General features: G+C 43.6%; 2 protein-coding genes across 3 annotated transcripts in view; both read left to right on the forward strand.

The window, feature by feature from the left end:
* The first annotated feature begins 10,004 nt into the window (after nt 1–10,004).
* Nucleotides 10,005–14,850, forward strand: olfml1 (olfactomedin-like 1). The gene is given in 9 exon segments (XM_060060735.1): nt 10,005–10,394; nt 10,702–10,805; nt 11,030–11,220; nt 11,934–12,037; nt 12,496–12,681; nt 12,774–12,882; nt 12,885–12,953; nt 13,424–13,583; nt 14,485–14,850. Coding segments are annotated over 9 exon segments (1,218 nt in total). The 5' UTR covers nt 10,005–10,265; the 3' UTR covers nt 14,651–14,850.
* Nucleotides 14,851–15,036: 186 nt separating this feature from the next.
* si:ch211-266k8.4 (TBC1 domain family member 10A) overlaps nt 15,037–17,911 on the forward strand; it is a 40,720-nt gene continuing 37,845 nt past the window's right edge. Inside the window, exons 1-7 of one of the 2 annotated variants that reach the window (XM_060060734.1) lie at nt 15,037–15,363; nt 15,881–15,968; nt 16,158–16,265; nt 16,533–16,725; nt 16,970–17,095; nt 17,456–17,579; nt 17,805–17,874. In XM_060060734.1, the coding sequence (XP_059916717.1) occupies nt 15,221–15,363; nt 15,881–15,968; nt 16,158–16,265; nt 16,533–16,725; nt 16,970–17,095; nt 17,456–17,579; nt 17,805–17,874 (852 nt within the window). In that variant the 5' untranslated portion in view covers nt 15,037–15,220. The remainder of the gene's footprint in view (nt 15,364–15,880; nt 15,969–16,157; nt 16,266–16,532; nt 16,726–16,969; nt 17,096–17,455; nt 17,580–17,804; nt 17,875–17,911) is intronic. The other variant, XM_060060733.1, reaches the window with a different exon arrangement.

Below are 17,911 nucleotides of genomic sequence, written 5' to 3' on the forward strand. Positions count from 1 at the left end.
GTGAGTTACTTTTAACAAAAGTGGCCTCACCAGATGGGCCTGTGCTGTGCCTCACTTTGACCATGTTTGCTGATGGGATGTTTCCTTAATGTATTTTTACATTTATTTTTTTGTGAGGTAAACGCAAGCAAACCCACTGCCACAGAGACTCACCCAGAGTCCATGCCAGCACAGCTGCTCAGGGGGAACACAGAAGCTCTGTCTCCTCTACACACAGGCCAGACTCACTCGGATCTCTGTCCGTCTGCCTATCTGTTTGTCGGTCTGTCTGTCTGCCTGCCCGTCTCTCTCTCTCTCTCTCTCTCTCTCTCTCTCTCTCTCTCTCTCTTGGTCTGTATGTCTCTCTATATAAATAAAAATGATGAAAATAAAGGTAATAACCACTTACTTGAGGTAATAAACATGAGAATGTGAGAGAAACAGGACACAATGATACCGAAGGCCATGCATAAAGGGCAGGACAAAAGGGAGGTTTGAGAGAGGAAAGGAATACAGACAGTGAGCAAACAAGAGAGTCTTTGAAGGCCCTGGCATTTGACAGCAGGGGAGAAAGTCTGAATTCATTTAGCATTCATGAGCAATACAGCTGTCTGGAGCTCAGGTCTTCTTTGAAAGAGTCATTGGTATTTATATTGGTCGTCTCAACCTGTACAATTGTGTAAACCTTTTATAGGTAAGTGTTATGTCTTCCAATATAATGATTTGTTATTTTGAAGTTTGAAGCAATGAGTCGGGAATTGATAACTGTTTCTGTCACAAAGTGTAATCATATCTCTACCCCTCTCTCTCTGATGTTATGGGTATTTTTTCTTTCATAATTTGTGTTTAATTTCTCTCTCTCTCGCGCTCTCGCTCTCGCTCTTTCTCTCGCTCACTTACTCTTCCTCTCCTCTCCTCTAGCCCTCATCTCCTCTCTCCTCTCCCCTCCTATTCCCTCATCTCCTCTTCTCTCCTCTCCTCTCCACTCCTCTCCTTTCCCCTCCTCCCCCCTCTTGTCCAGTCTTGTCTTGTCTCGTCTCGTCTCGTCTCGTCTCGTCTCGTCTCGTCTCGTCTCCTCTCCTCTCCTCTCCTCTCCTCTCCTCTCCTCTCCTCTCCTCTTCCCTCCTCTTCCCTCCTCCACCCTCCTCTCCCCTCCTCTTCACTCCTCTTCTCTTCCCTCCTCATGCCCTCTCCCTTGCACCTGGTCGGCCTTACTGTGAGTGGAGCCGGAATCTCTAATGAGGCCCAACTGAGGTTCCAACCGGCCTCTCACAGTGGCTTGACCAACCTCCATTGCTGTTACCATTAGTTGCAGGTGGCGTCGCCATTCTGCTTCTTGCTAAAGTCTTTCATGTGAAATATAGTGCTCCAATTTAATATCTTCTTCTTCTTCTTCTTCTTTTTATTTATTATACAGGAAAGTATTAGAAGTAACAAAGTTACAATATAAAACGGGCCTATATAAAACACACACACACACACACACACACACACACACACACACACACACACACACACACACACTCTCTTTGTTGTCCATCGAGTCCGATGATGACGTCCATCTTTGTCTTTTACCGGTGGGTTCTCTGATGGCTAAATAGCCCAATCCTGGATCCACAGGCTCTGTTGCAGGTAGGGCATGTATACATGGTATTGGTGTTGCTGGCAGTCATGGGTGTGGGTGTGTTTCTCCTGAGCCTTCTTTGATGTCTTCTGGCAGTCCTTTCTTCCTCCAATGTATTGGTCCCATCTAGACACAGCTGCCGCCAGGTGTTGCGGTCAGCAGCCATGTTCTCCAGGTCTCCAGGTTTTATTTTGCACTTTTTAAGCGCCACTTTCATCTGGTCTTTAAAGCGTTTCTTTGGACCTCCAGCAGAGCGCTGGCCTTGGTGTAGCTGGCCATATAACACTCTGCGGGGCAGACGGTTGTAGGGCATCCTTGTCACATGCCCCAGGCAACGCAGTTGGTGCCGAGTGATTGTGGCCTCAATACTTTGGCAGCCTGTCCTCCCAAGGATCTCAGTGTGCGGTACTCGGTCACGCTAAGTGATTCCTAGGATGCGCTGCAGACAGCGGATGTTAAACTGTTCCAGGGACTTGATGTGGTGGCTGTAAGTAACCCAGGCTTCACAGCTGTAGAGGAGGGTGGTGATACAGATTGCTTGGTAGACACTGATTTTTGTGTTTAAATTAAGGTTCTTGTTCTGAAAAACCCGGCGCCTGAGTCTCCCATAGGCAGCTGATGCTTGATTTAACCTGTTTTGGACCTCACTGTCAATGCTGTTGTCTCCAGATATAATGCTCCCCAGGTATCTGAAAGATGGAACAACTGACAGTTTTTCCCCTGCTACAGTGAAGATGGGGGGTGTGGGTGGGATGTTGGTACTCCATTGGCAGATTACCTCTGTTTTGGCTGTATTGATGGTCAACCCCATCCTGCTGTATGCCCTAACTGCTGCATCTAGAACAGACTGGAGGCCTTGTGGAGAGTGAGATACAATAGCACAATCATCTGCATACTGCATCTCAAGTATCCTTACTTTATGTAGTTTGGTTTTCGCCTGCAGCCTCCTGATGTTAAAGAGGTTACCATCCAGCCTATACTCTACTGTCACCCCACTGTTTTCTTCAATACCCTTGTGCAGAAGCTGGGTGACGCATAAGAGGAAGATGTTAAAAAGCATTGGTGCCAATACACACCCTTGTCTTACCCCTGTGCACACTGGGAAAGGGTTAGACACTTGACCTCTTATGGACACCCTAGCAGTCATTCCATCATGAAATTGACGGAGGATGTTGACGAACTTGATGGGGCAACCAATCCGCATTAGGACATCCCACAAGAGATCTCTCTTCACAGTGTCGAAGGCTTTGGATAGGTAGACAAAAACCATAAACAGGTCTTTATGTTGCTCCCTGCACTTTTCTTGGAGTTGCCGAGTTGTGAAGACCATGTCGACTGTGCTCCTGTTCTTTCTAAACCCGCACTGTGACTCGGGTAGCATTGACTCTGTGATGTTGTTAATGAGCCTTCGAAGCATCACCTTGGCCAGGACCTTGCCTGCCACAGCAAGAAGTGATATGCCCCTATGGTTACCACAGATGGCCTTATCACCTTTGTTCTTAAATATGGTAACAATGCTGGCATCTCTCCATTGTTGTGGGATGTTTTCATCAGCCCAAACCTTGGTGATGTACTGGTGTAATGTTCTTGTGCACAGATACCCTCCCTGTTTAAGCAGTTCTGCAGGGATATTGTCAGAGCCGGGAGACTTGTTATTCTTCAGGGTGCGGACAGCTGACAGAACTTCCAGGAAGGTTGGAGGTTGGCTGAGGTGGTCCATAGAGGGAAATTCAGGCAGTTCCTTCAAGATAGTGAAGTCTGCATCAGAATTCTGATTCAACAGTGTATTAAAATGCTCAGCCCACCTCCCTAGGATGCTATCCTGGTCTTTCAGGACTTTAAGCCCATCTGCTGATTTCAGGGGAGTGATGCAGTGACTTCTTGGGCCGTAGATAGACTTCACTGCGTTGTAGAAATTGTGCATATCATTTATATCGGCAAATGACTGAATTTCCTGTGCCTTCTCCGTCCACCACTCGTTCTGCATGGTCCGCAGAGTTTTCTGCACTTCCTGTCGAGCTTTCTGCCATCGCTGTCTGGTAGTGCTGGATGAGGGGTTATTTAGGGTTTCCTGATGTGCTTTGTGCATGTTGCTTAGCAGGTTATGGATTGACTCAGAGTTGTTATTAAACCAGTCTTGATGGTTCTTGCTTTTAAAGCCAATCGTTTCACACACACACACACACACACACACACACACACACACACACACACACACACACACACACACACACACACACACACACACACACACACACACACACACACACACACACACACACACACACACACACACATATAAAACGGCATCTTCTGAATGTGTCCTACATATAAATTCAGCTGAGTGAGTTGTTTTTGTTCTGTATCTCACATGACCCGATGACTAAATCTGAATGTTTACATTCTTAGGAGGTAATGATATCATTTTGGAGTTGACCATCTCTTTCAGATCAGTTTCCATGGTGATAGCAAAGCACATTCTGAGCATTCGGATAATCAAAATTAGTAAAGCTGTTTCAGACTGAAGGGCCTGTCAACAGATTGTCTAGAATGAATATAGAAAGTATTGAAAATATTTGGGGCAGTTAATCCCTCCAACGCGCCACCCAGGTGGTATTTCTGGGTGCCTCAGATGACCCTTTTCCGGCTTATTCCTGTAGTGATATTCGAAAGTCAACAGATCACGTTGTCAATCATCTGAAAATATACTTTTATTTTGGATACATTTTCCTATATAAATCACGCCAGTGAAAATGACAGATGGATTCAACCCACAACCTCATATAGCCTAGATGAGAAGAGCTTATGATCTGTCCGCTCACCAGAACATCCACCAGAACTCATGTATTGAGAGGATTCAATTATAGGGAATGTGATGTTGATATCGCACATTGCATGTGAGGTTTTTCCACATCCTAAAACCAAACCCTAGAACCAAAAAGCAAACCCTGAAGCCTGACCCTAAAAGGTAGCCCTAGCCCTAAACCTTAAAACCAAAACCCAATTAGGAACCCTAACCCTAAAACCAAACTCTAGGACCCAAAGTCCAACCCGAAAACCTAACCAAAGTAGGAAACTCTAAACCTAAACACAATCTCTGGAACCAAAACTCAAACAATCAAACCTTTTTATTAAGCTATAAAAGGTATTGGAGGCTTAAAAGAGACACAGAGAGAGGGAAACACAATCACACACACACACACACACACACACACACACACACACACACACACACACACACACACACACAAACCTCCCACTCATATAGCTATTTAACAGTTGCTGTGATGTAGGATTGAATGAATTATAGACAATTATGTTCAGTCACACCCTATCCTACACCCAAAATAGAATGACACAAACCTATTTCAGGGGACTCAGTATTGTAATAGCCCTCTCGCCCTAGCCACACCTTGAACTTGCAGACAATGGCTCTAAAACAGTCGCCAAACAATATCTCTTAGAAACACACAGACAATTAACCAACCCATTACATTACATACCCATACAGGAACCCCTGCAATTGGCCAACAATATTAAATTGGCAACAAATGTACTGATCTTCACAATCTTAAATCCGATCAGACAGGCCTGACAGTCACTTGTTGGAGCTATTGCCCATCAGCCTGCGCACCAAATGACTTTGTTATCAATGAAGGACGGCATCTTCTGGGTCTGATTACTAAGTTTAGTTCTGTTACACTACTCAATACACACCATCCCACCATTAAGGTTAAATACAAACCACATGCACAACGCATCGACTTTAGATAAACCACAGTGTTCTGTCCACACACAAACGCACCAGACATATTCCTATACACCAAGGTCTCCCTCAAAACCACACACACACACACACACACACACACACACACACACACACACACACACACACACACACACACACACACACACACACACACACACACACACACACACACACACACCATTGTTCACCCCAAGCACACATTCGCGGGCAACATTAAAACAGAAATCATCCATTTTCACAGACTCGGAAAGAGGAGGCAAACATGTAGAGGGCAACCAAGACCCTATTCAGGATCCTGAGGGGCAGGGGGAATACAAAGCGGTTCCTCCATGCCGTCAAGTCCGGTACGCTGCCCAGAGCCTCTACGGGAGACCCCCCACCACCCCCCTCCCCATCTCAGATCCCTGCCTGTGTGGGATTCCCACACCTCCCCAGGCCCTCACCGTAGCCAAATGCCCCTCCACCGCCCCTCCAGCCCTCCAGCCCTCCCGCTAACCATTCACCACCCGCTGTGTCTCACCTCAGCCATTCTCCATCCACAGCCTCTCATCCTGTTCACCCCTCACTCACCACGCCTCTCCTTTACAGGTCTCCTGAAGCAGCACTGAAGCAGCACGCCTCCCCCTCTAGCCCCTGTCTGCAGAACCTCCCCATGCACAACAACAACATAACTTACACCATCACATGCTCCCGACTGCCAAAAACACTCCATGCTCACTGGACTCAAACAACAGATTTGTACAAAGCACTTAGGCACACGTGTCACATGCCTTGGAGGATTTCAACCTCTCATTGCTTAATTTATTCTCGTTGCAGCTTTAGTTCGCGATTCAAGTTTGAATTGGTATGTGTATTGTTACGGTGAAACACTTCACCATCACATAATTAAAGGGACAACAACAGAATTGAGTTTTAAAGCAAAATGCAATTTATTTAGCAAAGCAAACAAACAAACAAGGAGTAACGTGTCTAGGGTATATGTTTAAGTGCGAGATATGGTTGTGGATGAGTGGATGCAGTGAATGCGTCTGTATGTTTAGAAATGAGACTATAACTAATAAGAGTGAGGATGAGGGGAAAGAGTTAAAGACAAAGAACAAAGCAACGTGCCCAAGTGAAAGTATACCTAGTACCTGCAACAACCGAAAAGAGTGCCTAATGAGAGAGAGACCCAACCTGCTTAAATACCCCGCCCATTAACCCAGGTGTGATCAATACTGTGACTATGATCACCTTCCCCAAGTAGTAGCCCTGTAGTGGCATCAAAGAGCCTTAAGGGGTGCAGGGGGTCGTCACAGTATTTAAGAGATAAAAGGCTTCATTGTATTTGTTTTATTTATGCTTTTTAGATTCTTATTTATTCCAGCACTTATCCTCAACCACTTTGCTTATTTATTACTTGTGTCTTTTGATACTTTAGCCTTTTTATTTTTTCTGGGTTTTTATCAAATTAACCTTTAATTGTACTCATTAAATCATTCCTATTACGCCTTTTATTCTTATTTATCATTATTTACTTCCATTTAGAACACATTTGTTCATCAAGATATATAATGTGTGAGAATGTTTGCCTAAATGCATCCCTCCCAGCCGGGTTATTTAACTTGACTGCTCTTTTATAATTGTATTTATCCTTTATTTTACAAGATGTCTATATGGTTGTTTTTCACAGGACTATCCTGCCGCTGAATCCCACTTAATACTACACACTGCACCTTTAAACGAAGATATCTTCTGAATTATTAAGTAAAAGAAAAAATAAATAAGAGGTAGACAAACGGATGTGAAAGAAGTTTGAATGTGTGTTGCTTGACATTCTTCGTAGATGAGGGCCGCAAGCTATGTTTCTGAGATGCGCCCATGTGGTGAATTAAATCTTTTCTTCATGAGGGTACGGAGAGCCAATGATGGCCCATGTCCCTTCTGGATGCAGATAAGTAGGCTACCAGATGCCCAGACGTACCAGCTGCCACATAGACAGGGGATGATCTGGCTTCCAGAGATCTTTCCTTCTCCGTTGTAGAGCAAACAAGGACATTAGTGATGTCAATAAACAGATTATCAAAACAATAGGTTGTAGTAAATAACAATCAACACTTTTCATGGAGACATCGTCGTAGGACAAACAAAGGTGTCACTCATTAGGCTAATTATGGTTCTGATCTCCAACGTTAACACATTTACAATTATATTTATTCCTTTGAACAAAATTCAGACCTTACTGAATGCTGTTTTGATCATTTTTAAACTAGCGTTAGCCAAAGTGATTTCTAATGGATACGTGACATGGTTGTAGAGTGGTTGGACACTTCTTGACAGAATACAAAAATAAATAAATACAACTCTATACAAAATACCTGATTTTAGAACTATTTTGCTTTTAATTAACTACCGGCAAATATTGAAGGTGAAAGGAAGTGGGAACTCTTGGAAGGTTAAATTCTTGGCTGTGATGGAAAGGAAACTGAATGTTGACTTGAAACAAAATTTGAAACAAAAAATTACAAAATTCCTTCAAAGGCTATATCTTGGTGGATATTGATTGAAAAGAAACCTGTACAAAACAAAATATGTCACCGGAGGAGAACTGCTGGAGAACAGTGGCCCGGCCTGTCAGACATAATTTATTACTCTCCAATATTGAGGAAGGCTTTTTCTCAGTGATGAACAACCCAGACCATCTCCCTCTCTGTTGGGAATTCAGGGCTCTTCCCTCAGGCCGTGTGTGCAGGCTGCTAATGGCATGTTACGCTACCTGTGGTTCATCTCTGATAAACATCCACCTGCAAGGTACAGAAGCATATTTTATGCAGGTTATACAAAAGCATGGCCATTGTATGTTCTATATCCACACAGGCAAACTCCACACACACTCACTCACTCACACACACACACACACACACACACACACACACACACACACACACACACACACACACACACACACACACACACACACACACACACACACACACACAAAAGCAGAAACACATATGCACACAAACACAGATCACACAAAAGCATTAAGCACTTGCACACACAAACGTAAGCAGAAACACACACACACACACACACACACACACAAATGCAGAAACACACACACACACACACAAATGCAGAAACACACATGCATACACACTTATGTGGAAAAAGCACAGTGTAACCTTTATGAAATATTAAATACTAGGAGAACTGTTAACCACAGGAAGTCTCAGTATGGTTTCTGACCAGTACACGTGTGTGTGGTACGCGCGTGCGGCATGCTTGTGCATATGCTTTTTTATATTGGCTCCTAACTGCATACAATACATAACAATAGCAACAAGGAGATTAAAACAAATAGTTGTTGATTCATTAAATATAGATATATCATAGACACAGCACAGCAGCCACACTCAAGTAGAATTTTAAGGAAATATATATATTAATATATCTAAATACATTTATATAGTATTATTTGCTGATGCCTACACCAGGTGCTAATCACTTCACCATTACAATCGGCATAACACTGGTATTACTAATTTGGGCGTCACTGTGCTTGACAGTGGGAGAGATAGTAGGCTAATTGTTCTTATGTTATACTTCCCTCTGGTGGTAGAAATCAGTTTTAGAGTTCATAGCCAAACGTATTTAATGGTGTGAAAGCAGATATTCTAATGTGACCAAAATTGGTGAAATATTGCTTTCAAATATTTAAAGAGGAACAAACTAGGCCCGGTTATAGCTGCTGCTTTGTAACCGATAAACAAAGGCCCTGTTTAAAGCTTGGCTCTGCCAGAGAACTTCAAACGTTTTGAAGCTTGTGAACGGATAGTGTATCTGTCATTCGATAAATTCCCATGGGAAAATTAAAACAGCTGGCTAAAAGATGTGCCAAACACCACGGAGGAGCTCCTCAGTGTCTGCCAAAAACCAGGCAGACGGTTACCATTACTTTGTAATAGCTCAGATTAAACCTGAATATTGAGAACATTGTATTTGGATGAGAACACAAACCAGGGCTTTCAATGATTATAATAATATTCTAGACCTTTTTTGTCGACAAAACAAATTTAAATGTAAATTCTATTTGGTTATAAGTCATCCGTTTCTGTGTTTTCTTTATTGTTGGTTCATTGTGGGGGGTTTGATAAAGGAATGATAAACAACATGAACTTAATTCCGATTAAAATGATATATGCAATAAATCATGGAGGATTCTCCAGAACTCTCCATAACAAACCTGATGTTGAAACACTGTGTTTGAATAGCGGCTGTGTTGCCTGAGAACTGAGGACGTGTCAGTGAGACATCTGGAGAGAATTACAGTACAATCAAAGACCCGCGCCAATACTGTACTGGAAAGCGTTTCCTTTTCAAACAGTGACTCTCTGTCTCTGTCGCAAGTGAACTCTCTTCATTTCCTATTCTCGGTGCTCCGAACGAAATAGACACAACATCGTCCAACATTGTAAAGTTTGCATGACACGTGTGTATGGCAGAGAGAGAGAGAGAGAGAGAGAGAGAGAGAGAGAGAGAGAGAGAGAGAGAGAGAGAGAGAGAGAGAGAGAGAGAGAGAGAGAGAGAGAGAGAGAGAGAGAGAGAGAGAGAGAGAGAGAGAGAGAGAGAGAGAGAGAGAGAGCGCAGAGGAAGACATTGGGAGGGACCGGCGATAAGGTTCATTAAGATCTGGATCCAAAACAGAAAAACACAGAACATTCTGCAACGCCTACCATTACAAAACTTTAATGGTAGGCATTGCACCAGAGACTGCTCTGAGCTGCGTAGAGTTTGACAAGCTGCGGACACAGGGAGTACAACCTTTTCCACTCTGGAAGGATAACTTGGAAACACACTGCAGTGCCAGGGATATCAGCCAGTCACACAGCTGTAGTTTCAGAGCCATCAAGGATGTCCTTCGGCCTGGTCGTTCCCATCATCCTGCTGGCTCTGACCTGGTCGGAGTCGGTGAGGGGACAGAGTTCTCCCCAGGAATCCTTCATGGTCCAGTACTTTGAGAGGAGGATGACACACTTGGAGGTAAGTGACACTAGTGGCTACTACACACAACTCCTTCAGGTAACATTCAGTTTTCGCAGAATTCCTGTGAAGTGACTAAATTTACTTTTAACTTCTAGAGGCAAAGACAAGAGAGCAAACTGGTCAAAGCTTATTCTCTGAGTGTAAAGCTTCCCACTTGAGCGTTGCCTCAGTTTGTTTACATTTTTGTTAAACACACGCCATCTGTTTTAGGTGGCTTTAGTCTTGCCATTGTAACTTTTATTTTCTTACTTACATCTCTGTGGTACCTGTGGTACTCTTCTTGTGTTTTTGTCATCCATTTCAGGAACGTCTGAATCAATGTGAGGCGAACGCAGCATCCATGACCCAGAGGTTCTACGACCTCACCTCAGAATTCAGGGGTCAACTTTCCGCTCTCACTGCTGTGAAGTACGCACCACTTAAGAGCTCGATGTATATGAAGGACATGGCAAGAGACTGGCTAATATACCAGAGACAGAAATAAGTGTTTTTGAAATGCGGCAATGACTATGCAAAACAGAGAAGCTAATCACATAAAACAAAAAAACATAAATAAGACAAAATGAAACATTTCAATCAGTTCAACCCACATCAACTGAAAGAGAAATCCCGCACATGAACGTCTTCTTCAGGTCAGAGGTGCGGACCCAGTTGGAGAGCATGTCATCGCGGGTGGACCGTGTGGAAGGGGAGCTGGAGTACCTGGAGAACAAGATCCCCGCTCCGCAGAACATCGAGATAGAGGAGGCCCTGCTCGAGCAGCAGGTGATGGACGCAGAGCTGCAGCAGCTCAAGAAGAAGGCCAAACTCAAACTGAACAATGGTATAGGATGTGTGTGCATGGGTCCGTGCATGCCTGCATGCACGTGTGTGTGTGTGTGTGTTTGTGTGTGTGAGTGGTTGTGTGTGTGTGTGTGTTTTTGTGTGTATGAGTGTGTGTTTTTGTGGAGTGTTTATTTTTGCATTGTGTTTAAGTGGAGCCAGTGGAGTCGGTTCAGATAGACAGTGTACAAAGACAGATGAAAGGGGAATAACAACAAGGCCAACAATCAAATTAACAATGGTGTGGTTGACTGCTTCAAGTGCGAAAGGATAACTTCAGGATTTTTTTACTCTATTTTCCTTTCATTTTGGGTCTAAGTGGCTAATGCAGACAATTTGGTCCAGTGTTGAGCGAAGGCAATTCAGCCATTACAGTGGTGACAGTCTGCAATGCCTGGCTGCAATGTAACCCTGAGGGCTAAAAGCAGCCATTCATTTCTGACTCTTAAAGTGCTTATTCTTTGGCACTGATTCAGATTGTTATTAAAAGTGCCATTGGCTGAAGTGCTCCTGCTCAATACCGCTCTCGCAAAAATGATGGAAAAGTGGAGTGGATGGAAAAATCCTGAATTGATCCTTTAATTTAATCTTTTCTGTTAACTGGTGATCACATCAGTAAAAAAATGCGCTGGTTCACTTGTTTTTCTGCAGTCATGGTTCATTACACTTCAAATAGGAACGGATATCCTCTATTGCTTTTGTCTGCGGCCCCAGATTGCAACACTGCCTTGAGTGCAGTCAAGTCCCTGAAGATTGTGAAGAAGGTGGGAGACACCCATGGATCCTGGTTCAAGGACCCTACCCCAGGTTCCTCCAAGGTCACTCCTTTAAAATTATATTGTAGATTGCGAGAATGTTTTTTTTTTACACTTTATATTTATTATGTACTGTTTCAATTTCAAGTTACGCTCACTAAGGAAATTACTCTATTTGCTTGATTACATATCAAGGATGTGGGGTCATTGCAATCATAGCTTAATTTAATAAAAGATTGTGACACTTTTATTCAACAACTTAAAATAAGTACATTTGTCAGAAGAAAGAGTCAACAACAATATATCGCTGTCGGTACAATAAAGATGATCATAGAAACAAGTGCCTAGCTCAATCGCTCGGTTAACCAATTATACAACAAAGATAGCTAGGATAAGATGCTACACAATGCTAATTACTATTTTTAAGTGCCAGGACGTACAAAATACAATACAATACTTAGAGATATGTTTGGTTCAACCCGTTTGACATGGCGGGTCTGAACCCGAATGGGTTCTCCCAGGTGTACTTCCTCAGCGGTCTGAGAAACGACACCGTCCTGGAGTACGCGTCGGTGAAGAGCTTCACCGAGGGCAGCACCAGCCCTAAGGTGGTGAAGCTGCCCTCCCATTGGCAGGGGACCGGTCATGTGGTATACAAAGGATTCCTCTACTACCACAAGGCAGACACCCCAAATCAGATAGTGAAGGTGAGTGACATATAAGCCTAAACCCCATGAATGCCCCCCACGGTAACCCCCCTTCATTTGTAATGTGTGTTGGTGTTTCCACGTCTGACCAGGTGCGCTTGCCCAATGGCACGCATGCAGACACTATGCTGCTACCAGGGGCCGGCCGTCTACCGGCCTACAGTCTGAACCCCAACACCTACCTGGACATGGCCGTGGATGAGCTGGCCTCTGGATCATCCACGCAGACCCAGAGTACGCTGGGAACCTGGTCATTACTAAGCTGGACCCAGGTACACACTCTGTTACAGCCAGAAGTGTAGAGGACTGTTTGTGTGTCTGTGTGTGTTTTTGTGTGTGCGTGTACATGTGTATGTGTGTCTGTGCGTGTGTAACTATGTGAGAGAAAATGACTGAGAAACAGACAGATAGAGAGCGAATGTATAAACGAGAGGGATGAGAAAGTGAGAGCGAGAGAGAAAGAGGTGGAGGGAGTTAGAGCAATAGTTAGAGCAAGCTAGAGATTTATAATAACGAGAGAGAGAGAGAGAGAGAGAGAGAGAGAGAGAGAGAGAGAGAGAGAGAGAGAGAGAGAGAGAGAGAGAGAGAGAGAGAGAGAGAGAGAGAGAGAGAGAGAGAGAGAGAGAGAGAGAGAGAGAGAGAGAGAGAGAGAGAGAGAGAGAGAGAGAGAGAGAGAGAGAGAGAGAGGATGAATGGGTGACCTCATGACCCTTTCCTTCTGCTCCTGTGTGTCTGAGCTCAGACAGCCTGGCGCTGGAGCACACCTGGGACACGTTGTGCCGGAGCCGGGGGGCTGAGGGGGCCTTCCTGATCTGCGGGACCCTCTATGTGGTGTACAACACGCGGTATGGCGGGCGCTCCAGCGTCCAGTGCCTGTACGACATCCACGACACCATCCACAGGTGGGTTCCAGTGGTGATCCAGCTCTGTTTCGTCTGAATCCATTTCTATTTTTATTGTATTTATTCACAAAGCGTTTGGACAGAAGCTAAAAATGGATAACAGCAAAACAACTCTACCTCCATCTTTTCATCATCAAAACTTTTGCAGCTATGAATAAAACACCAACAAATGATTGACTATCATAGAGGATCACACTTTGAGATGAGAATGGTTTGAGGAACAATATGTCTGGAGTTATTTTCCACAGATTTGTCCATCCTGTTTCAGAGTCCATGCAGATGTGCTGTACACAGATTGAAACAATGCTTGGGATGCTTGGGCTATTGGATAAGAGGCCATTCTGGCCTCCCAAAAGTTGTGTTTTCTTTGGTGAAAATGTTAACAATAGGATGAAAACTGTTGATATTTAACTTCCATTAGGGTAGTATTTCTATGTGGTTTCAAAGTCCTGAATTTGGATTTATTTTTACCCTGGCAGATTCACATGACAAGTTGCACACGTACAGACACACACACACACACACACACGCACACACACACACACACACACACACACACACACACACACACACACACACACACACACACACACACACACACACACACACACAGAGAGACACAGACAGACAGAGACACACACACACACACACACACACACACACACACACACACACGGATCCTTCTAGGTTTAGGGGGTGTAGGATTAGGGATACCATGTAAACAAACACATACATTTTTATCCATATATTGCAGCACATCTGTCATAGCTATACACACTCTATGCGGTACATAATGTTTCTAAATAAACATCATTGTTTCAATATGAATGTGATAATAAATGAATAAATATCCTTCAAGAAGCCACACATTGAGATGTTGAGTCAATCGTGTGTGTTGCAGTGAGGAGAGTCCTGTGCTGTTCTTCCCCAAGCGCTACACCAGCCACACCAGTCTCTACTACCACCCTCAAGATAAGCAGCTGTATGCCTGGGATGACGGCTACCAGACCATATACAAGGTCGAAACACAGAGGAAGGAGGACCAAGTCTCGTTTGGCACCGAATAATCTCCGATATGTGTGCTACACATGACCATTCTGTGTATTACTACTTCTAACATTGATTAAGAACAACATGTTATTGCACTCGGAGAAATTCAAGAATTGCCTTGAACTATGTCTATGTAGAAGACACCAATAAGCGTACTTATTCTCCACTCTGCTGGCATATTTTGTTACCTACACCTCAATAAAGTTCTTTGTCGCTTTCGGATGTCATTTTATATCTTTCATGTCTATTTAATTTTGATAGGTTATGTGTTTTTTGTTTTGAATTTATGAGAATAACATTTGACCATCCGCGAAACATTCGTAATAATCATTATAAACGCTGACCTAGCCATAGCTGATTCTCTCATTCATGCTGGTGACCAATCCCTGCGGTCACATCCCTAGCGGTGACAGATGTGTCGGTCAATCCCGCCCATTTTCGGTTGACTATGACGTCAGGAAGGAGGCGCGGCATGTTTGAATGTTGACAGCAGTAGCTCGCGTGGACACAAAAGTAGCGACCAAGCGTTTATCCGTTTAGCAATTGTCCATACATTCATACTTGAAAGTGGCCGATTTAACTCTACAATGAGGAGGAGAAGCAGCACTAACGGCAGCAGGAGAAGCTCTATTACGAAACAACGAAGTGATAATCGAAGTTTTGACGAATTCGGTTTTGCCCTAACTAAAAGAAAGGACCAAAAGCTCTATCATCGATGTCACGATTACAGGTGCGGGATTAGGGTCCATTCTGCTCTGTTTTTATAACTTTCTCTTCATACTTCATAATTGGTTTAGTGGCTAACAGCAGTGGTTTAGTGATTTCCTTTCAATTGCAGCTATCGTTAATAGACTAACAGTTTCAAACAAATACATAAAAGGCCATCAGTCTTCATTCGCTGGCCGAAGTCACTGGGAAATGGAAAATAAACCGTCTCTTAAAATTGACCAAACTAAAACATTGCATCCACTTTATTTATAGTCTATGTATAATTTCTGAGGATTAAATATTTCGTTTCGTCATCTGCTCTGCTCTCTAATATATTCATTGACTAACGTTACTAGTTGTGGGAAAAAAATACTTCAGGGGTAAATTATTTGCATACAATCAGTGTGTTGTGTCTGCATATATTGTATAATGTTTGATTGTCTTCATTCTTGGGGTGCTGCTTTTCAGGAAACTAGGACGTTCTGTTACAATATGGTTGGTTTTGTTTGGGATTTCAATTTGGCGTGGTCTTTTCTCAGATACCCCCAGATGAGCCCAGCCAGGGTCAAGGAACTGTGTGAGCTCCTTAGCTACTGGAAGTGCGGCAGCTTCATCTGCAGAAGTCAGGTGAGGGGCTGACTATTAAAAGACTCACTTAGTCATTTAACCTTTTTACTTGACCCAAAAGGTAAGTAAATGTCAAGTGAACTTGCATCCTTTAAATTACATCATTGTGTGATGTAATTTATTTTAGAGTTTATTTTAAATATCTGTCTGTTGTGTTTTAAATAAGCTGTTCCTGTGCATGTGTTCCAGATAGAACGCTATATCAGGATGGGTATTCCTCCTAGTTTACGAGGTCGGGTGTGGAAGTGTCTGCTCGGCATTGACAGCCAGAGAGAAACCAGTGACTTTAACTACCAGGTACTTTTTCGTCAAAAAAACATTTTTGCGTTTAGCACAATGGACAAATATACATTTTGTTGTATATTGTTTGTTGCTTACTTATATCAAGAGTGTGTGTTATGAATATCAACTGCATTCTACTTCAAATGTATCTTCAACAGTGTCAGTATCTTAATATATTCAGTGTGATTTCAATTCGAAAAATCTGTAAATTATATACATTTATTTTGTGAGACACCAACCAAATCTTTTACGCATCACAACAATAAAACATCCTTCCGACAGAGCTGCTTGTCAGAGGTGCGGGGTCCCCTGGTGGATCTGGGGGTCAGTGAGTATGGTATCCTCTCTGCTATAGCCACGCTGAGCGACACCCAGAATGACCTCGGATCAACCGATCAGCCGCTTTCCAGTGGCCTGGACCCAGGTTACTCCAGGGATGACGTCACGCTATTTCGACAGATCGCTCTTGACCTGCGTGAGTAGAGGGATGCTGTTACATGGTCTGTCTGTCTGTCTGTCTGTCTGTCTGTCTGTCTGTCTGTCTGTCTGTCTGCGCTTGTTGTCAATATGTTTGTGTTTGCATGGTTTCAAGGATGCAAGGAGGGGTACGACTCGAGGCAGATGCGCAAACAACAAAAAGTAGCAATATGTCCAATTTCAATCCTACACTATGAGTCACAGCATATTCAATAGTATCTGAAGCTGTGATGATTCCCCAGAGCGTTCGTTCCCGTCCCACCGCTCCCTGATGGGGGACAGTCCTGAGGCCATCGAGGGTCAGGCCAAACTCTTCAGGGTCCTCATCGCCTATGCCAAGTACAACCCAAAGATCGGATACAGCCAAGGTGGAAAGGCAGATTGGTTTATCCATATTTTATTTAATCTATGAGTGGGTATTTATACACAGAAGTTTGTATGCGTAATTTGCGTAAATCTCATTAAATCTCAGTAAATCACAGCTCTTGTTAAACTGCAGTATAAACTTTGACCACTTGAGGCCAGCAGAGGGCTATAATCGAATCAGAAACAATGGGGATTATCATGAGCCATTGCACTGAGTTCAGTGAACCAAATTCACTATTTTCTTCCAATATAAATCTGGGTGGGGGGGGGTTTGCTGTAACCATACTTCCACACCTTCCATTGTTGACGTTGTACAAAATGTGTCACTGAGCATCTGCGTGTGTGTTGTATTTCCCCTCCAGGGATGTCCTACCTAGCTGCAGTGCTGCTGATGCAGTTGGGAGAGGAAGAAGCCTTCTGGGCCCTGGTGGTTCTGCTGGATAAGCCCAAATACCTGGCCCAGCTGTTTGACCTCAACCTCACCGAGTAAGGCTGGCCTTAAGCGCCATTGCCAAAACAACAGCAGACAGAATTAGACGTGCCTGATGGTAGAACGCACGATGAGCTCAAAAGTCAACATTATAAATAGCCACTGGTTATTTGTTGTTTTGCATGCAATTAAGGTAATTTGTGTATTGGATATGGTACTATAAAATGTGATTGGCTGCTGCCCAAGACTAATACCGACCATCTTGTATTTTGTCCAATAAGGGTCCAGCATCAAGTGAAGGTGATTCATTATTTCCTGAAGCATAGGAAGCCACAGCTCTCACAGCACTTGGTAAGTAGTATTCCAGGTGGCTTACATGTAGGACCAG

The sequence above is a fragment of the Gadus macrocephalus genome, chromosome 9 (assembly GCF_031168955.1).
Source record: "Gadus macrocephalus chromosome 9, ASM3116895v1".
Lineage (NCBI taxonomy): Eukaryota > Metazoa > Chordata > Actinopteri > Gadiformes > Gadidae > Gadus > Gadus macrocephalus.